This window comes from Trematomus bernacchii, unplaced genomic scaffold (assembly GCF_902827165.1).
Source record: "Trematomus bernacchii unplaced genomic scaffold, fTreBer1.1, whole genome shotgun sequence".
Lineage (NCBI taxonomy): Eukaryota > Metazoa > Chordata > Actinopteri > Perciformes > Nototheniidae > Trematomus > Trematomus bernacchii.
In genome coordinates this window covers 45990-67279 of record NW_022987783.1, presented here as the reverse complement: position 1 = coordinate 67279, position 21290 = coordinate 45990, and the positions used below count along the sequence as shown (strand labels likewise).

Below are 21290 nucleotides of genomic sequence, written 5' to 3'. Positions count from 1 at the left end.
TCCGGCCTCCTCCGGCGTCATACCCTACCAGGCGCGTTTCAGAAGCATTTCAGAAGCGGAGCGTCTTGCCTGCCGGCTCGCAGTTTTTGTTGATTTGGCCATATTTCCTGGACAGGCTACTTTGTACAGACAAAGTTAATAATAACTGTAATATTCCAGTTATAAACGACATGAATCAAAGATGTGTTGCTGTATTTTAGTGGAAATGCATTCATCATCATAATTATTCTATATATATAATGTACACAGTGCCTGTAAACCGGAGGAGAACGCTGGCATTTCTCCTCCTACTTGAAAGACTACGGAGGGATAGGGTCTGCAAAATTAGTTTATATATATATATATATGCTATATATGCTCTGACCGTTCCACTTCCTGCCTGCCCGACCTTACGTTACGGCTGCGCCGCGTCAAAAATATGATTCATCCTAATTTTAGAGGAGCCCTGCGCCGAGCCGCTTCTGGGACGCTTCTGAGCCGTAACGCGCCGCGTGTGGTGGAATAGCACCCATTGACTAGAGTGGCCGCGATCGCCGTGAGCACCGCGGCGCAGCCGCAACGCAGCCGCAACGCAGCCGCAACGCAGCCGCAACGCAGCCGCAACGCAGCCGCAACACGCCCGTAAAGCGCCCGTAAAGCGCCCGTAACGCGCCGCAGATGGACCCGGTGGAATCTAGGGGTTAGTTAATCTGCCAAAAAGGCCACATTATTGACCCGAAAGTACACAAAAAGTACACTTCAGATGCTCAAGGTCCTTGAGATGCTTCACGCTTTGAAATTTCACCGATATCTGTTACGGTTCTTCAACAAAACGTTCACATGTAAGAGGTTTATCTCTCATTCAGAACAATGAAAATGCTCTCCTCTCACTGATCACCATGGAAACCTTTGATCTCTGGACACGTCGTTAGCTCAAATATAAACACCTGTGTCATGGAACACGATGATGTCATAACTCCAACTGCTCAGAGCAGCAGACTTCAGATAATGGTTAATGGTCCTGCCCTCAACAGCTCTACGTCAATTATGGGGTGTCATCATATGCCGTTTCCATGGAAACGCATCCCTCGCCATAAAACACGATGTCGCTGTAACTCCAATGGACACGGTCCGATCGCCCCCCAAACTTCGCTTGTATATCACCGGTCCATGCCTCAACAGCTTTACGCCAAATCTGAGATCTCACCATAGGCTGTTGCCATGGAAACGCATCCCTCGCCATAAAACACGATGTCGCTATAACTCCTATGAAAATGTTCAAAAAGTGCTCAAACTTCACGTGTGCTAACAGTCCAGCCGTGAAGACATCTATGGGACAGTTTTGAGATTTATTCAAATGCCGTTGCCATGGCAACACAATGCTCGCCATGAAACACAGTTTTCTCATAACTTCAGTGAAAATGCTCCAAACGGCCCAAAACTTCACAGGTTTGGTAACGATGCAGCCATCAACGCATCTAAGCGTATTATGGGATGTCATCAAATGCCGTTGGCATGGCGACAGATCATTCGCCATCAATTTAGTTCAAAAGTTTGCAGTTCAAATATTCTGCTGCTTTTCCAAGCCTTTTTACTTTCTTTTCTCATCACACATTCAAGCCCCCAGTGTTCATGTATCATTTCAATCTAAATTCTACACTTTCTTCTTACATTACATTTCAGCATAGCAGTTTAGCGTCAGCTTTTCAGCATAAAGCATTCCCACTAGCAATTTCTTCAGGAATTGCATTCTCTAGTTCCTATTATAATACAAATAATCATTATACAATAATGCAAATAATAAAATAATAGTATTAACAATAATATTTAGAGTGTAGTTTGATTCCAGATGACATTTCTAAAATAAAAGTTTGTATTTATTTATGATAACTTTGTTGACGTCTGTCAGGTTGCCGTGGTGAAGATGAAGCACACCGAGAGAGTCTACGCCATGAAGATCCTCAACAAGTGGGAGATGCTGAAGAGAGCAGAGGTGAGTCTGTTAGCGTGTGGCTTCTGACATGCTAACAGTAGCGTGTGGCTTCTGACATGCTAACAGTAGCGTGTGGCTTCTGACATGCTAACAGTAGCGTGTGGCTTCTGACATGCTAACAGTAGCGTGTGGCTTCTGACATGCTAACAGTAGCGTGTGGCTTCTGACATGCTAACAGTAGCGTTTATGTAGGGGGCTTCTGACATGCTAACATTAGCGTGTGGCTTCTGACATGCTAACATTAGCGTGTGGCTTCTGACATGCTAACAGTAGTGTGTGGCTTGTGACATGCTAACAGTAGTGTGTGGCTTGTGACATGCTAACATTAGCGTGTTGCTTCTGACATGTGTGCAGACGGCGTGTTTCCGAGAGGAGCGTGATGTCCTGGTCAGAGGGGACAGTCAGTGGATCACCACGCTGCACTACGCCTTCCAGGACGACAACTACCTGGTGAGTACTACTGCTATATATAGATATATATATATATATATATATATATATTTATAAAACGGACAAGTCAAATCAAGCAATCTGATCATATACCACGACCTGTCGTGAGCTATTGCTTAAATATATATATACATATGTTAGCATGATGGTGTATTGTAGGAGGAGCTGCTGTGCATATGGTGAAAAGGCCTTTGAACCTACAGCTGGTTATCATAATACTGCACATATTTATACAACAAACGTGTGTATTTGCAGTATCTGGTGATGGATTACTACGTGGGGGGGGGACCTGCTGACGCTGCTCAGTAAGTTTGAGGATCGACTTCCTGAAGACATGTCCAAGTTCTACCTGGCTGAGATGGTGCTGGCCATCCACTCCATCCACCTGCAGAACTACATACACAGGTACTAGTACACAGGTACTAATACTGCATACTGAGAGTACTCCATCCACCTGCAGAACTACATACACAGGTCCTAGTACACAGGTACTAATACTGCATACTGAGAGTACTCCATCCACCTGCAGAACTACATACACAGGTCCTAGTACACAGGTACTAATACTGCATACTGAGAGTACTCCATCCACCTGCAGAACTACATACACAGGTACTAATACTTATTTGATGTGTTTTAATGGTTATTAATTGTACTTAATGGTGATTTGATGTGTTCCGTTGTCAGAGACATCAAACCGGACAACGTCCTGCTGGACGTTAATGGTCACATTCGACTCGCTGACTTTGGATCTTGTCTCCGAATGATGGAGGATGGAACGGTAAACTAACCAGCTACAGTCACATCACAAACATTATATTATAATATATTATATTACAATACAGTATCTTATATCATAATACAGTATATTAGCAGTGGTGGCTGAGAGGGGGGGTGTAAATGATGAAAAGCAGGGGACCAAGTACAGAGCCCTGGGGGACACCGTGGGTGACTGAAGCAATGTAACCCGGTTTAGGTGTAACCCGGTTTATTGTAACCCGGTTTATTGTAACCCGGTTTATTGTAACCCGGTTTAAGTGTAACCCAGTTTAGGTGTAACCCAGTTTAGTGTAACCCGGTTTATTGTAACCCGGTTTAGGTGTAACCCGGTTTAGTCTAACCCGGTTTAGGTGTAACCCGGTTTAGTCTAACCCGGTTTATTGTAACCCGGTTTAGGTGTAACCCGGTTTAGTGTAACCCGGTTTAGTGTAACCTGGTTTAGTGTAACCCGGTTTAGTGTAACCTGGTTCTATGCGGTGTGCAGGTGCAGTCCTCGGTGGCGGTGGGCACTCCGGACTACATCTCTCCGGAGATCCTGCAGGCGATGGAGGACGGGAGGGGTCGCTACGGGCCGGAGTGCGACTGGTGGTCTCTGGGCGTCTGCATGTACGAGATGCTCTACGGGGAGACGCCCTTCTACGCAGAGTCTCTGGTGGAAACCTACGGCAAGATCATGAACCACGAGGTCAGTCTGAGGCCTGCAGGTCTATAACCCTCACCGTTATACTTGACATCAACACTCAACATGTTCCTACCAGAGGGCGTCCATTCAGGCCATGGTCGACTGATCGTCACATGTTTATGATATATTATGATATTAATATTAATAATAAACAGCCGACTATCTTTAAGTCGTGTATTCGGGGGCAGCCCTAATAACTTCTCTAGTGTTGCTTTCTCTTTATTCTCTCTGATGAAGCTCTGAGAGCAGATCCAGGTCACCTGTCTCCAGACTCTCGTCCTACTTCCAGCTTTCTAAATCTGAACTTGTCCTCGTTTGTCACTCTTGCATCATCCGGTTCTGTCCTTGTTCTCACTAAGACGTTTAACTGTTTACCCTGTTTCCATGGGTACCTATTATTCCTCTGATACCCCGTATGTGTTGTGTCTGCAGGAGCGTTTCCAGTTCCCCTCCCACACCACCGAGCTGTCGGAGGACGCTAAGGACCTGATCCAGCGCCTGTTGTGTTCCCGGGAACGCCGCCTTGGCCTCAACGGCATCTCCGACTTTAAGAGCCACCCGTTCTTCAGCGGCATCGACTGGGACAACATCCGCTCCACCGAGGCGCCGTACATCCCCGACGTGTCGTCGCCTACCGACACCTCCAACTTTGACGTGGACGACGACGTCCTCAAGAACCCGGTGAGTACCATTATACAGAGGGTGATCACAGTATGAATACTACCATACGAGTATATGTGTAGTACACATTATACAGAGGGTGATCACAGTATGAATACTACCATACGAGTATATGTGTAGTACACATTATACAGAGGGGGATCACAGTATGAATACTACCATACGAGTATATGTGTAGTACACATTATACAGAGGGTGATCACAGTATGAATACTACCATACGAGTATATGTGTAGTACACATTATACAGAGGGTGATCACAGTATGAATACTACCATACGAGTATATGTGTAGTACACATTATACAGAGGGGGATCACAGTATGAATACTACCATACGAGTATATGTGTAGTACACATTATACAGACGGGGGTCACAGTATGAATACTAGCATACGAGTATATGTGTAGTACACATTATACAGAGGGGGGTCACAGTATGAATACTACCATACGAGTATATGTGTAGTACACATTATACAGAGGGTGATCACAGTATGAATACTAGCATACGAGTATATGTGTAGTACACATTATACAGAGGGGGGTCACAGTATGAATACTACCATACGAGTATATGTGTAGTACACATTATACAGAGGGTGATCACAGTATGAATACTACCATACGAGTATATGTGTAGTACACATTATACAGAGGGGGATCACAGTATGAATACTACCATACGAGTATATGTGTAGTACACATTATACAGAGGGTGATCACAGTATGAATACTACCATACGAGTATATGTGTAGTACACATTATACAGAGGGGGGTCACAGTATGAATACTACCATACGAGTATATGTGTAGTACACATTATACAGAGGGGGATCACAGTATGAATACTACCATACGAGTATATGTGTAGTACACATTATACAGAGGGTGATCACAGTATGAATACTACCATACGAGTATATGTGTAGTACACATTATACAGAGGGTGATCACAGTATGAATACTACCATACGAGTATATGTGTAGTACACATTATACAGAGGGGGATCACAGTATGAATACTACCATACGAGTATATGTGTAGTACACATTATACAGAGGGTGATCACAGTATGAATACTACCATACGAGTATATGTGTAGTACACATTATACAGAGGGTGATCACAGTATGAATACTACTACCATACGAGTATATGTGTAGTACACATTATACAGAGGGGGATCACAGTATGAATACTACCATACGAGTATATGTGTAGTACACATTATACAGACGGGGGTCACAGTATGAATACTAGCATACGAGTATATGTGTAGTACACATTATACAGAGGGGGGTCACAGTATGAATACTACCATACGAGTATATGTGTAGTACACATTATACAGAGGGTGATCACAGTATGAATACTAGCATACGAGTATATGTGTAGTACACATTATACAGAGGGGGGTCACAGTATGAATACTACCATACGAGTATATGTGTAGTACACATTATACAGAGGGTGATCACAGTATGAATACTACCATACGAGTATATGTGTAGTACACATTATACAGAGGGGGATCACAGTATGAATACTACCATACGAGTATATGTGTAGTACACATTATACAGAGGGTGATCACAGTATGAATACTACCATACGAGTATATGTGTAGTACACATTATACAGAGGGGGGTCACAGTATGAATACTACCATACGAGTATATGTGTAGTACACATTATACAGAGGGTGATCACAGTATGAATACTAGCATACGAGTATATGTGTAGTACACATTATACAGAGGGGGGTCACAGTATGAATACTACCATACGAGTATATGTGTAGTACACATTATACAGAGGGTGATCACAGTATGAATACTACCATACGAGTATATGTGTAGTACACATTATACAGAGGGGGATCACAGTATGAATACTACCATACGAGTATATGTGTAGTACACATTATACAGAGGGGGGTCACAGTATGAATACTACCATACGAGTATATGTGTAGTACACATTATACAGAGGGGGATCACAGTATGAATACTACCATACGAGTATATGTGTAGTACACATTATACAGACGGGGGTCACAGTATGAATACTAGCATACAAGTATATGTGTAGTATACATTAAACAGAGGGCGATCACAGTATGAATACTACCATACAAGTATATGTGTAGTACACATTATACAGAGGGTGATCACAGTATGAATACTACCATACGAGTATATGTGTAGTATACATTAAACAGAGGGCGATCACAGTATGAACTACCATACGATATTTCTAATGAATGTAATGTTGATGTTTTGCAGGACATCAACCCTCCGATGTCTCACAGCGGCTTCACCGGGCAGCACCTGCCCTTCGTTGGCTTCACCTACACCACGGACAGCTGCTTCGCCGACCGCCGCTCCGTGGGGAGGGGCGGGGGGCAGGAGGTGGAAGGGGGGGGGACAGGAAGTGGAGGGGGGGGGGCAGGAGGTGGAGGCGTTCGAGAGGAGGATCCGCCGCCTGGAGCAGGAGAAACAGGAGCTGAACCGCAAACTGCAGGGTGAGACGCTGAAGCCAAACAGGAAGTAGTTCCTCTGACCTGTGGGAGAAACAGGAAGTAGCTACTCTCCCCCCCCCCCCCCCCCCCCCCCCCCTCTGATTTCAGAGTCCACCCAGGCGCTGCAGGCTCCTCGGGGGGGAACTCTGGGTCGGGACAAAGAGATCCAGAAACTGAACGAGGAGATCGAGCGTCTGAGGAAGAAGCTGGCAGGTCAGAGTTCAGGAAGAGTTGATGAACCCTGATGTGCCTCTTTCTGATGTGTTCCCTGCAGTAAGCCCCGCCCCTCTCTCTCTGCTAGACTCTGATAGGCTGGAGCACCAGCTGGAGGAGGCTGTCACTCTGAGGCAGGACTACGAGAGCTCCGCCTCCAAACTCAAGACCCTGGAGCGCCAGCTGAAGACCCTGAGGCTGGAGAAGGAGGATGTGCACAAGGTACTGAAATACATCCTGTGTGAACACATGAATCTCCTGTGAACACATGAATCTCCTGTATGAACACATGAATCTCCTGTGAACACATGAATCTCCTGTGAACACATGAATCTCCTGTGAACACATGGATCTCCTGTGAACACATGAATCTCCTGTGAACACATGAATCTCCTGTGAACACATGAATCTCCTGTATGAACACATGAATCTCCTGTGAACACATGAATCTCCTGTGAACACATGAATCTCCTGTGAACACATGAATCTCCTGTGTGAACACATGAATCTCCTGTGAACACATGCATCCTGTGTGAACACATGAATCTCCTGTGTGAACACATGAATCTCCTGTGAACACATGAATCTCCTGTGAACACATGCATCCTGTGTGAACACATGAATCTCCTGTGTGAACACATGAATCTCCTGTGAACACATGAATCTCCTGTGTGAACACATGAATCTCCTGTGAACACATGAATCTCCTGTGAACACATGCATCCTGTGTGAACACATGAATCTCCTGTGAACACATGAATCTCCTGTGTGAACACATGAATCTCCTGTGAACACATGAATCTCCTGTGAACACATGAATCTCCTGTGAACACATGAATCTCCTGTAACACATGAATCTCCTGTATGAACACATGAATCTCCTGTGAACACATGAATCTCCTGTATGAACACATGAATCTCCTGTGAACACATGAATCTCCTGTGAACACATGAATCTCCTGTGAACACATGAATCTCCTGTGAACACATGAATCTCCTGTATGAACACATGAATCTCCTGTGAACACATGAATCTCCTGTGAACACATGAATCTCCTGTGTGAACACATGAATCTCCAGTGTGAACACATGAATCTCCTGTGAACACATGAATCTCCTGTGAACACATGAATCTCCTGTGAACACATGAATCTCCTGTGTGAACACATGAATCTCCTGTGAACACATGAATCTCCTGTGAACACATGAATCTCCTGTGAACACATGAATCTCCTGTGAACACATGAATCTCCTGTGAACACATGAATCTCCTGTGAACACATGAATCTCCTGTATGAACACATGAATCTCCTGTGTGAACACATGAATCTCCAGTGTGAACACATGAATCTCCTGTGAACACATGAATCTCCTGTGTGAACACATGAATCTCCTGTGTGAACACATGAATCTCCTGTGTATAATATGTATATAATATGTATATTGCAGCAGCTGGCGGAGGCCCTGGAGCGCCTGCGTTCCCAGGGGAAGGATTTAAAGGACGCACATTCCCAGAGGAAGTTGGCGCTGCAGGAGTTCTCAGAGCTGTCGGAGAAGATGGCCGACTTGCGATCGTCCAAGCAGCGAATCAGCCGTCAGCTGCGAGACAAAGAGGAGGAGCTAGACGCCCTGCTGGGGAAGATGGACGCCATGAGGCAGGAGATCCGCAAGACCGAGAAAATCCGCAAAGAGGTGAGTTATAAAAAAACGAGGGGGGGGGAATAACTCACCTGTCTGCATACCATCAGACTCCTGATTGGTGGCCAGAGCCTTATATATGTTAAGCCCCTCCCCTTAGGCCAACCCACTGCTCATCAAATTAATGAAACTAATAATAAATATCTACTAAAGTATTCCCAGTTATCTTAAAATAATTGTGTTTGTCAGCTGGAAGCTCAGCTGAACGATTCACTCACTTCCTGTCTGTCAGACCTTCAGAATAAAAGCATGTGTTTTTCAGCTGGAGGCTCAGCTGGACGATTCACTCACTTCCTGTCTGTCAGACCTTCAGAATAAAAGCAGTGTGTGTTTGTCAGCTGGAGGCTCAGCTGAACGATTCACTCACTTCCTGTCTGTCAGACCTTCAGAATAAAAGCATGTGTTTTTCAGCTGGAGGCTCAGCTGGACGATTCACTCACTTCCTGTCTGTCAGACCTTCAGAATAAAAGCAGTGTGTGTTTGTCAGCTGGACGATTCACTCACTTCCTGTCTGTCAGACCTTCAGAATAAAAGCATGTGTTTTTCAGCTGGAGGCTCAGCTGGACGATTCACTCACTTCCTGTCTGTCAGACCTTCAGAATAAAAGCATCATGTGTTTTTCAGCTGGAGGCTCAGCTGGACGATTCACTCACTTCCTGTCTGTCAGACCTTCAGAATAAAAGCATCTTGTGTTTTTCAGCTGGAGGCTCAGCTGGACGATGCGAAGGCCGAGGCTTCGAAGGAGAGGAAGCTGAGGGAGCACAGTGAGGGATTCTGCAGCCAGCTGGAGGAGGAGCTGCAGGGTCTGAAGGTACACACACACACACACACACACACACACACACACAGGGTCTGAAGGTACACAACAGACTGTTGTATTTAATGTTAAAGCTGGTTGTGTCCCAGTCTCTGCAGGGCCGCGGGGGGGCAGTGGGGGGGGTCCCAGCAGGAGCTGATGCGTCTGAAGGCAGAACTCGATAAGAAGGTTCTTTTCTACGAGGAGGAGCTGCTGAGGAGAGACTCGACCCACTCCTCCGACCTCAAGAACCACCGGAAAGACCTGCAGGAGGCTGAGGGGGGGGCGCTGTCCGCCACCAAGGAACTGCTGCAGCTCAGGGACCGGCTGGACAAGGACAAGAGGGACAGGTGAGGGGGGGGACAGGTGAGGGGGGACAGGTGAGGGGGTCTCTATCGTAAGTGGTCCTGAAGCAGCTTGTGTTTTTGCCTCAGACACCTGGAGATGGAATGAAGCTGTTTCTTGCGCTGAAGGAGAAGTCTGAGCGAGAGAAGCACCTGCTGACGCAAGACAACCCCAAACTGACGGCAGAAACTGACAAGGTGATAAACCAATTCCATTCCCGTTCTGCACATGCTCAGAGAGTCTCTGGTGGTTCTGCACATGCTCAGTGAGTCTCTGGTGGTTCTGCACATGCTCAGTGAGTCTCTGGTGGTTCTGCACATGCTCAGAGAGTCTCTGGTGGTTCCTGCACATGCTCAGAGAGTCTCTGGTTGGTTCTGCACATGCTCAGTGAGTCTCTGGTGGTTCTGCACATGCTCAGTGAGTCTCTGGTGGTTCTGCACATGCTCAGTGAGTCTCTGGTGGTTCTGCACATGCTCAGAGAGTCTCTGGTGGTTCTGCACATGCTCAGAGAGTCTCTGGTGGTTCTGCACATGCTCAGGAGTCTCTGGTGGTTCTGCACATGCTCAGAGGTCTCTGGTGGTTCTGCACATGCTCAGTGAGTCTCTGGTGGTTCTGCACATGCTCAGTGAGTCTCTGGTGGTTCTGCACATGCTCAGAGAGTCTCTGGTGGTTCTGCACATGCTCAGAGAGTCTCTGGTGGTTCAGCACATGCTCAGTGAGTCTCTGGTGGTTCTGCACATGCTCAGTGAGTCTCTGGTGGTTCTGCACATGCTCAGAGAGTCTCTGGTGGTTCAGCACATGCTCAGTGAGTCTCTGGTGGTTCAGCACATGCTCAGTAGGCATCTCTTCTTCTTCTTACAGCTGTGTGCATTTGTGGACAAATTGACGGCTCAGAACCGTCAGCTGGAGGACGAGCTGCAGGATCTGTCGTCCAAGAAGGAGAGCGTGAGCCACTGGGAGGCGCAGATCGCTGAGATCATCCAGTGGTGAGGGAGGGTCAGCGCTCTATAAATAACATGTATTATTATTTGTATTATTAACATGTGTCTGTGTTCAGGGTGAGCGATGAGAAGGATGCTCGAGGCTACCTTCAGGCTCTGGCCACCAAGATGACGGAGGAGTTGGAAACTCTGAGGAGCTCCAGTGTGGGAACAAGACCTCTGGTAACACACTTACACACACACACACACACACACACACTCACACACTCACACACACACTCACACACACACACACACAAACACACTCTCTTAAATAGAAAGAGGAAGAGTGTCCTTACAGTGAATCAGTTATTGTGTGTGTGTGTGTGTGTATCTTTTAATCTGCCGTCTCAGCCTGAGTCAGGAGTGGACACACCTCCTAAGAAGCCCTGGCCTCCTATTGGTGGAGACAGGAGGGTGAGTGTGTCGGTCACTGCTTCCAGCCCATCAGGATTCACATTCAAAGAAGCTTGCATGGCTATTGGCTGGCATGTGTGTCACTCATAATCACAAAACATGGGTTACAGTCTTTCTAGGGTCCTTCAGGAACTCCTAGGGTCCTTCAGGAACTCCTAGGGTCCTTCAGGAACTCCTAGGGTCCTTCAGGAACTCCTAGGGTCCTTCAGGAACTCCTAGGGTCCTAGGGTCATTCAGGAACTCCTAGGGTCCTTCAGGAACTCCTAGGGTCCTTCAGGTACTCCTAGGGTCCTTCATTTAGTTTGGGGTATTTATTTTTTTTCTTTTTTTAATATATTTTTTATTGACATTTGGCAGCAAACAATTACAGTGTTTTTTCAAGACATAATAATTGTACATTTTCAGTTTGTCTGTCCGAAATGCCTTTTTCTTTTTTTTTGCACAAAGATAAAATAAAGACAGTAAAAAGTACGAACAATACGAACATTAGGGAGCGATCAGGACTTCAGTGAAAAGTAGGAACATTAGAGAGTGATCAGGACTTCAGTGAAAAGTAGGAACATTAGAGAGCGATCAGGACTTCAGTGAAAAGTAGGAACATTAGAGAGAGATCAGGACTTCAGTGAAAAGTAGGAACATTAGAGAGCGATCAGGACTTCAGTGAAAAGTAGGAACATTAGAGAGAGATCAGGACTTCAGTGAAAAGTAGGAACATTAGAGAGCGATCAGGACTTCAGTGAAAAGTAGGAACATTAGAGAGAGATCAGGACTTCACAGTGAAAAGTAGGAACATTAGAGAGAGATCAGGACTTCAGTGAAAAGTAGGAACATTAGAGAGAGATCAGGACTTCAGTGAAAAGTAGGAACATTAGAGAGCGATCAGGACTTCAGTGAAAAGTAGGAACATTAGAGAGAGATCAGGACTTCAGTGAAAAGTAGGAACATTAGAGAGCGATCAGGACTTCAGTGAAAAGTAGGAACATTAGAGAGAGATCAGGACTTCAGTGAAAAGTAGGAACATTAGAGAGAGATCAGGACTTCAGTGAAAAGTAGGAACATTAGAGAGTGATCAGGACTTCAGTGAAAAGTAGGAACATTAGAGAGAGATCAGGACTTCAGTGAAAAGTAGGAACATTAGAGAGAGATCAGGACTTCAGTGAAAAGTAGGAACATTAGAGAGTGATCAGGACTTCAGTGAAAAGTAGGAACATTAGAGAGCGATCAGGACTTCAGTGAAAAGTAGGAACATTAGAGAGCGATCAGGACTTCAGTGAAAAGTAGGAACATTAGAGAGTGATCAGGACTTCACAGTAAAATCGTACGTTTGTCAAAATAAAATCTGGCCTTTGAGGTTTTACGGAATCAGTCCACTTTCTCCATCGTGACACAAGTAGTTCCAGTTTGTGATGGAGAGCCGCAGTGACGCGTCCTAAAACCCGGAAGTAAACTTCTTCCGGTTCCTTCGACAAAAATGCGATTTCTCCAGAGGATTTAGGAAGCTGGAACTAAGGTCTGTGGTTGAGACGCATTGAAGAGACGGATCACGTTTTGTTCAGTCGGATAATCTCCACACGTCTACCCTACTTTTATCATTTTCTAATCGATAGATTTATGATCGATAGATTTATGATTCGAAGAAGTTTACTTCCGGGTTTTAGGACGCGTTACTGCGGTTCTCTATAGACCACACTGATGGTGATCAAACTCAAGGCCCGGGGGCCAAATCAGGCCCGTGGTGGATTTAATTTCGGCCCGCAGGATAATTTCTAATTTCTATTAGATCTGGCCCTCCGGTATATTGCACCTTCACTCCATCCTGAGGGTCTCCTCAGCTCAGAGCCTGACCCCAAACTGAGGGTCTCCTCAGCTCAGAGCCTGACCCCATCCTGAGGGTCTCCTCAGCTCAGAGCCTGACCCCATCCTGAGGGTCTCCTCAGCTCAGAGCCTGACCCCATCCTGAGGGTCTCCTCAGCTCAGAGCCTGACCCCAAACTGAGGGTCTCCTCAGCTCAGAGCCTGACCCCATCCTGAGGGTCTCCTCAGCTCAGAGCCTGACCCCAAACTGAGGGTCTCCTCAGCTCAGAGCCTGACCCCATCCTGAGGGTCTCCTCAGCTCAGAGCCTGACCCCAAACTGAGGGTCTCCTCAGCTCAGAGCCTGACCCCAAACATTGATGACCTTGCACCCAAGATGAGATGCCAAGTATCTGAACTAGCATCACAGAGCAGCACACTGACTTCACATGTTTCCTTCTGCACTTTCTCTCGACAACAGAGCGTGTTTGGTTTGTTCTTTGAGGGAAATAGTTTTGTTGAAGTTGTTGTTGGCCTGTGGAGAAATGTACTCATAAGAAATGACTCTGGAGAAGCTGCAGATCGAGCCATAAGAAATGAATGCAACTGATTATTTAATGTTTAATGTTGTTTTTATAGGCAATCATTGAAGCTTTGTTAGTTCCAATAAATGTATACTTTATACTCAGTTATGACTGTTTTCCATACTTTCAGACTCAGTTGTACCCGTGGGTTCTCAAAGTGATGTCTGCAGCCCTGTAGGTCGCTGCCAGCTATGATTGCTTGTATGGGAATGGATCATATGTTCTCCATGGTTCTCCATTGGGCATCATACGATGGATGGCACCAGCATACCATGGCCTCAGCTGTGCTGCCCGCTAATACTCCTTAAGGGAAGGTAGAGCCCACCCCCCCTTTTCTTTTGATAATTGTAAAGTTTTAAATCAAATGCTAGGTCTTTTAGCCTGCCATATATACCTTGATATTATTCTGTCCCACTCGTTAAATAGTTTTTGTTTAATCTCTATTGGTAAGGTCTGGAACAAATCAAGTAGTCTTGGCAGTATGTTCAATTTGATGGATTCAATTCTTGAGCTGAGACTAAAGAAAGGGATTAGGTTCCATCGAGCTATGTCCTCCTTCATCTTTTTGTTTAAATGTGGGTAATTGTATTCTGATAGTTCTGAAAGATCCTTTGGTATTATAACGCCTAATTATTTGAAATGCTCGGTGTGCCATGCCAAAGGGTATCTATTTCTAATTGCACCTGGTGGGCTGTAGTTGTAAGTAAGCAATTGTGTTTTAGCAATATTGACCTTGTATCCTGACAGTCGGCCATGTTGGTCAAGTGATTGCATCAATTTAGGGAGAGAGTTTGTTGGTTGAGCCAAAAAAAACAAAATGTCGTCCGCGTAGCCAGCCAGCTTGTGATTAGTAATTCCCCCAATCTCTTCATTTTGTCTTATTGAGCCAATGGTTCCAAGTATAGCGCGAAGAGTAGCGGTGACCATGCACAGCCTTGTCTCGAGCCTCTTTCGAGGGTAATGCTATTTGACAAATATCCATTAACTTTCATTCTAGCAGGCTTGTTGTATAATGCCTGTACAGTTTTAATAATTGTGTCATGTATACCAAATCTATGTAGAACTCGATAGAGAAAATCCCAATTTACCGAGTCAAAAGCCTTTTCAGCATCCACGCTTATCACCATTGCCTCAATTTGACTTCTTTGAATGTGGTCTATGATATGTAGTGTCCTTCGTATGTTGTCTTGTGTTTGACGTTGTCGAACACAACCTGTCTGGTCATTGTGGATCAATTTAGGCAGGAGTTGTTCTAATCGTCTGGCCATGATGGAAGTCAAAAGCCTGTGATCCACAGAACAGATATTGGTCTGAATGATCCACGCTCCATTTGATCCTTTCCTTCTTTTGGTATTGCAGATATGATCGCTTCGTTCCAGCTGGGTGGTGTTTGAGCCTTTTTTAAGACCCAATTGAGTGTCCAGTGTTTCCCCTAGGATGGAGTCATAGCAGCTAAGGCACGTGGGCCCAGCATAATGTGAGCGCGGAGCGCGTGGAATTTTTTACATCGCACGCTCACTGCTTGATAGCGTGAAGGTCCGTTTACGCCGGTTGTTAAACAACATCGATATGGGGAAATGCAAGTCTGCGTCCAAATGGTTGGAAGATCAGGAGGAAGGACAATCAATACTGTATATAGTCAATGTGAGGTAAAGTGTGTCGCCAAGGTAACCGGTTAAAACTCCAAGTGGCGATGAGGTCTTAAAATGTATGGAAAGGGTCTTAAAAAAGGTCTTAAAAGGTTTTACATTTGACTTCAGGATTCCTGCATATACCCTGTTCAGTAACTCACCCTAACCCTAACCCAAACTCTCAGGGTCTTTCTAAGGTCCCTCAGTAACTCGCAGGGTCTTTCTAAGGTCCCTCAGTAACTCTCAGGTTCTTTCTAAGGTCCCTCAGTAACTCTCAGGGTCTTTCTAAGGTCCTTCAGTAACTCTCAGGGTCTTTCTAAGGTCCTTCAGTAACTCTCAGGGTCTTTCTAAGATCCTTCAGTAACTCTCAGGGTCTTTCTAAGGTCCTTCAGTAACTCTCAGGTTCTTTCTAAGGTCCTTCAGTAACTCTCAGGCTCCTTCTAAGGTCCTTCAGTAACTCTCAGGGTCTTTCTAAGGTCCCTCAGTAACTCTCAGGGTCTTTCTAAGGTCCTTCAGTAACTCTCAGGGTCTTTCTAAGATCCTTCAGTAACTCTCAGGGTCTTTCTAAGGTCCCTCAGTAACTCTCAGGGTCCTTCTAAGGTCCTTCAGTAACTCTCAGGGTCTTTCTAAGGTCCCTCAGTAACTCTCAGGGTCCTTCTAAGGTCCTTCAGTAACTCTCAGGGTCTTTCTAAGGTCCCTCAGTAACTCTCAGGTTCTTTCTAAGGTCCTTCAGTAACTCTCAGGGTCTTTCTAAGGTCCTTCAGTAACTCTCAGGGTCCTTCTAAGGTCCCTCAGTAACTCTCAGGGTCTTCTAAGGTCCTTCAGTAACTCTCAGGGTCTTTCTAAGGTCCCTCAGTAACTCTCAGGTTCTTTCTAAGGTCCTTCAGTAACTCTCAGGGTCTTTCTAAGGTCCTTCAGTAACTCTCAGGGTCCTTCTAAGGTCCCTCAGTAACTCTCAGGTTCTTTCTAAGGTCCTTCAGTAACTCTCAGGGTCTTTCTAAGGTCCTTCAGTAACTCTCAGGGTCCTTCTAAGGTCCCTCAGTAACTCTCAGGGTCTTTCTAAGGTCCTTCAGTAACTCTCAGGGTCTTTCTAAGGTCCTTCAGTAACTCTCAGGGTCCTTCTAAGGTCCTTCAGTAACTCTCAGGGTCCTTCTAAGGTCCTTCAGTAACTCTCAGGGTCCTTCTAAGGTCCTTCAGTAACTCTCAGGGTCTTTCTAAGGTCCCTCAGTAACTCTCAGGGTCCTTCTAAGGTCCTTCAGTAACTCTCAGAGTCCTTCTAAGGTCCCTCAGTAACTCTCAGGGTCTTTCTAAGGTCCTTCAGTAACTCTCAGGGTCTTTCTAAGGTCCTTCAGTAACTCTCAGGGTCCTTCTAAGGTCCCTCAGTAACTCTCAGGGTCTTTCTAAGGTCCTTCAGTAACTCTCAGGGTCCTTCTAAGGTCCTTCAGTAACTCTCAGGGTCCTTCTAAGGTCCCTCAGTAACTCTCAGGGTCCTTCTAAGGTCCTTCAGTAACTCTCAGGGTCCTTCTAAGGTCCTTCAGTAACTCTCAGGGTCTTTCTAAGGTCCTTCAGTAACTCTCAGGGTCTTTCTAAGGTCCTTCAGTAACTCTCAGGGTCCTTCTATGGTCCTTCAGTAACTCTCAGGGTCCTTCTATGGTCCTTCAGTAACTCGCAGGGTCTTTCTAAGGTCCTTCAGTAACTCGCAGGGTCTTTCTAAGGTCCCTCAGTAACTCTCAGGGTCTTTCTAAGGTCCTTCAGTAACTCCCAGGGTCCTTCTAAGGTCCTTCAGTAACTCTCAGGGTCCTTCTAAGGTCCTTCAGTAACTCTCAGGGTCCTTCTAAGGTCCTTCAGTAACTCTCAGGGTCCTTCTAAGATCCTTCAGTAACTCTCAGGGTCTTTCTAAGGTCCTTCAGTAACTCTCAGGGTCTTTCTAAGGTCCTTCAGTAACTCTCAGGGTCTTTCTAAGGTCCCTCAGTAACTCTCAGGGTCTTTCTAAGGTCCTTCAGTAACTCTCAGGGTCCTTCTAAGGTCCTTCAGTAACTCTCAGGGTCTTTCTAAGGTCCTTCAGTAACTCTCAGGGTCTTTCTAAGGTCCTTCAGTAACTCTCAGGGTCTTTCTAAGGTCCTTCAGTAACTCTCAGGGTCTTTCTAAGGTCCTTCAGTAACTCTCAGGGTCCTTCTAAGGTCCTTCAGTAACTCTCAGGTTCTTCAGGTATAATATGGTATTGTGTTGATGTTTTGCGTTTGTCATGGCTACATGCTTGCTGTCTGAAAGCTGCTGATTGGTGCTGTTTTTGCCGTGGTTACTGGCTGTCTGAATGACCTGCCCCTGCCCCCCCCCCAGGACCCCCTATGGAAGGTGCGTCGCAGCCAAAAGCTGGACATGTCGGCTCGGCTGGAGCTGCAGTCGGCTCTGGAGGCCGAGATCAAAGCCAAGCAGCTCGTCCAGGAGGAAGTGAGACGAGTGAAGGCCAACAACATCAGTCTGGAGAGGTACACACACACACACACACACACACACACACACACACACACACACACACACACACACACACACACACAGACACACACACACACACACACACACACACACACAGTAGACAAGTCGAGTACCTTTACCACTACTCTGCGCTGTAGGCCCTAGTCAACTAGTCGTGAACAAAATGGAGGCAAATGTGGGAGATGAGGATGCCGACCTTGGCGCTGAGGTCCTGCAAAATGCTCCAGCAATCTTCCAAAGTCCTCATCTTATGCGCCGCAATTATACGCTCTACAGTTTCAGTTTTAGCTCCGGCACTAAAAGTTCACGAGCGTGCTCCACTAACACCCCCCTTTGAACATCTGTTTGGACCTCATTTCGAGAGCAACAAGAAAACACGGGTCAACAGTGGCGCGGATGAGCTACGGGATTACTGCTAGCAGACACCCCCATACCCCCACAATGGATAACCCTCTGGAGTGGTGGGCACAAAACACAAACCGCTTCCCCCGTTTAGCCAAGCTTTCCAGGAGCTACCTGGCTAGCCACCAGGAGCTACCTGGCTAGCCACCAGGAGCTACCTGGCTAGCCACCAGCGCCCCAAGTGAACGGATGGTTTCCCTGGCAGGCAACACTGTCACGCGACAGCGGTCAAGCCTCCTTCCCTCACATGTTGATGCTTTGGTCTTCCTTAACGCAAACCAAAAAACCTGGAAGGGTGGACATCGTTATCAAGGAGGACAGTGACAAGGTTCAAGGTTTCAAGGTTCTTTATTTTGTCATACGAACATAGCTACAGTGTAGTTATGCCGATGAAAATATTAGGTCACAGGCTTTTCCAACAGAGCAACACAATAACACAGATAAACAGAAACATATAGTGCAAGTAAATAGTAGATAGTAAATACAAAAAGTGAAATATTGCAATAAGAGTCTATATGCAAGCTATTGGAATGATATATTAGATAAATAGATAAATAATTACTAAGTAGCAGATGAATGTTATGGATGTTGTTTCAAAGTTCAGGTGTTTAACAGTCTTATGGCCTGTGGGATGAAGCTGTCTCTGAATCTGGTGGTTTTAGTCCGGATGCTGCGGTAACGCCTGCCAGACGGCAGCAGACTGAACAGTTTGTGGCTGGGGTGATGGGGGTCTTTTATAATCCTGAGGGCTTTCTTCCTGAGCCGCTGGGAGTAAAGGTCCTCCATGGATGGCAGCTCCGTCCTGGTGATGTTCTGTGCAGTTTTCACCGCCCTCTGTAAAGCCTTACGATTGAGGGCGGGGCAGCTGCCGTACCAGGCCGTCATGCTGCCAGTCAGGATATACAGCGAGTTCAGTGTTGCGCAATGCGCACTGGATTTACGTTGCATTTATGTTCTCAACAGAGTTTTTAGATTGCAGTGGTGAGTCCAGTTACCGTTTTTAATTTAATCAGCCATGTAACAGAATGTAACACAAATTAAAATGCTTTGTTACAGTGTTTAATGTAACTGTATGAATTGCAATACAAAATACCATTTTACACCTCTCTTTGTGTGTCTTTATTATGACGTAACAACTAGTCGACTGCTATTTTTAAAAACTTGTCGACTAGTAAATATTGGTAGTTGTGAAACCCCTAACACACAGACACAGACAGACACAGTATCAACTGTCTTGTGTGTCTGTCTGCAGTAAGCTGAAGGAGTCTGAAGAGAGGAGTCTGGAGATGGTGGAGCAGATAGAGAGTCTGAAGAGAGAGGTGTCTCGTTCTGACAAAGGTGAGACAAGTCCATCTGTTCCCTCAGGTCCACTTGTTCCCTCAGGTCCACCTCTTCCCTCAAGTCCATCTGTTCCCTCAGGTCCACCTCTACCCTCAAGTCCATCTGTTCCCTCAGGTCCACCTCTTCCCTCAAGTCCATCTGTTCCCTCAGGTCCACTTGTTCCCTCAGGTCCACCTCTTCCCTCAAGTCCATCTGTTCCCTCAGGTCCACCTCTTCCCTCAAGTCCATCTGTTCCCTCAGGTCCACCTCTTCCCTCAGGTCCACCTCTTCCCTCAAGTCCATCTGTTCCCTCAGGTCCACTTGTTCCCTCAGGTCCACCTCTTCCCTCAAGTCCATCTGTTCCCTCAGGTCCACTTGTTCCCTCAGGTCCACTTGTTCCCTCAGGTCCACCTCTTCCCTCAGGTCCACCTCTTCCCTCAGGTCCACCTCTTCCCTCAGGTCCACCTCTTCCCTCAAGTCCACCTCTTCCCTCAAGTCCATCTGTTCCCTCAAGTCAATCTGTTCCCTCAGGTCCACTTGTTCCCTCAGGTCCACTTGTTCCCTCAAGTCCATCTGTTCCCTCAGGTCCACCTCTTCCCTCAGGTCCACCTCTTCCCTCAAGTCCACCTCTTCCCTCAAGTCCACCTGTTCCCTCAAGTCAATCTGTTCCCTCAGGTCCACCTATTCCCTCAAGTCCAACTATTCCCTCAAGTCCACCTATTCCCTCAGGTCCACCTATTCCCTCAGGTCCACCTATTCCCTCAAGTCCACCTATTCCCTCAGGTCCACCTATTCCCTCAAGTCAATCTGTTCCCTCAAGTCCACCTATTCCCTCAGGTCCACCTGTTCCCTCAAGTCAATCTATTCCCTCAAGTCCACCTATTCCCTCAGGTCCACCTGTTCCCTCAGGTCCACCTGTTCCCTCAAGTCCACCTATTCCCTCAGGTCCACCTGTTCCCTCAAGTCCACCTATTCCCTCAAGTCCACCTGTTCCCTCAGGTCCACCTGTTCCCTCAAGTCCACCTATTCCCTCAGGTCCACCTATTCCCTCAGGTCCACCTATTCCCTCAGGTCCACCTATTCCCTCAGGTCCACCTATTCCCTCAGGTCCACCTATTCCCTCAGGTCCACCTGTTCCCTCAAGTCCACCTATTCCCTCAGGTCCACCTGTTCCCTCAAGTCCACCTATTCCCTCAAGTCCACCTATTCCCTCAGGTCCACCTATTCCCTCAAGTCAATCTGTTCCCTCAAGTCCACCTATTCCCTCAGGTCCACCTGTTCCCTCAAGTCCACCTATTCCCTCAAGTCCACCTATTCCCTCAGGTCCACCTATTCCCTCAGGTCCACCTATTCCCTCAAGTCCACCTATTCCCTCAGGTCCACCTATTCCCTCAGGTCCACCTGTTCCCTCAAGTCCACCTATTCCCTCAGGTCCACCTGTTCCCTCAAGTCCACCTATTCCCTCAAGTCCACCTATTCCCTCAGGTCCACCTATTCCCTCAAGTCAATCTGTTCCCTCAGGTTCAC

At 46.4% G+C, this 21290-nt stretch overlaps 1 protein-coding gene across 1 annotated transcript in view; it reads left to right on the top strand.

Moving 5' to 3' along the window:
* cdc42bpb (CDC42 binding protein kinase beta (DMPK-like)) overlaps positions 1 to 21290 on the top strand; it is a 49946-nt gene that overhangs the window by 7770 nt on the left and 20886 nt on the right. Inside the window, 21 exon segments of the mRNA XM_034149396.1 lie at positions 1889 to 1972; positions 2327 to 2422; positions 2678 to 2701; positions 2703 to 2827; positions 3110 to 3203; positions 3687 to 3887; positions 4317 to 4565; positions 6855 to 7007; positions 7009 to 7093; positions 7199 to 7303; positions 7392 to 7525; positions 8753 to 8995; positions 9702 to 9812; positions 9908 to 9939; positions 9941 to 10147; positions 10232 to 10247; positions 10250 to 10339; positions 11004 to 11128; positions 11200 to 11305; positions 17886 to 18034; positions 19696 to 19781. Of these exon segments, the coding sequence (XP_034005287.1) occupies positions 1889 to 1972; positions 2327 to 2422; positions 2678 to 2701; positions 2703 to 2827; positions 3110 to 3203; positions 3687 to 3887; positions 4317 to 4565; positions 6855 to 7007; positions 7009 to 7093; positions 7199 to 7303; positions 7392 to 7525; positions 8753 to 8995; positions 9702 to 9812; positions 9908 to 9939; positions 9941 to 10147; positions 10232 to 10247; positions 10250 to 10339; positions 11004 to 11128; positions 11200 to 11305; positions 17886 to 18034; positions 19696 to 19781 (2515 nt within the window).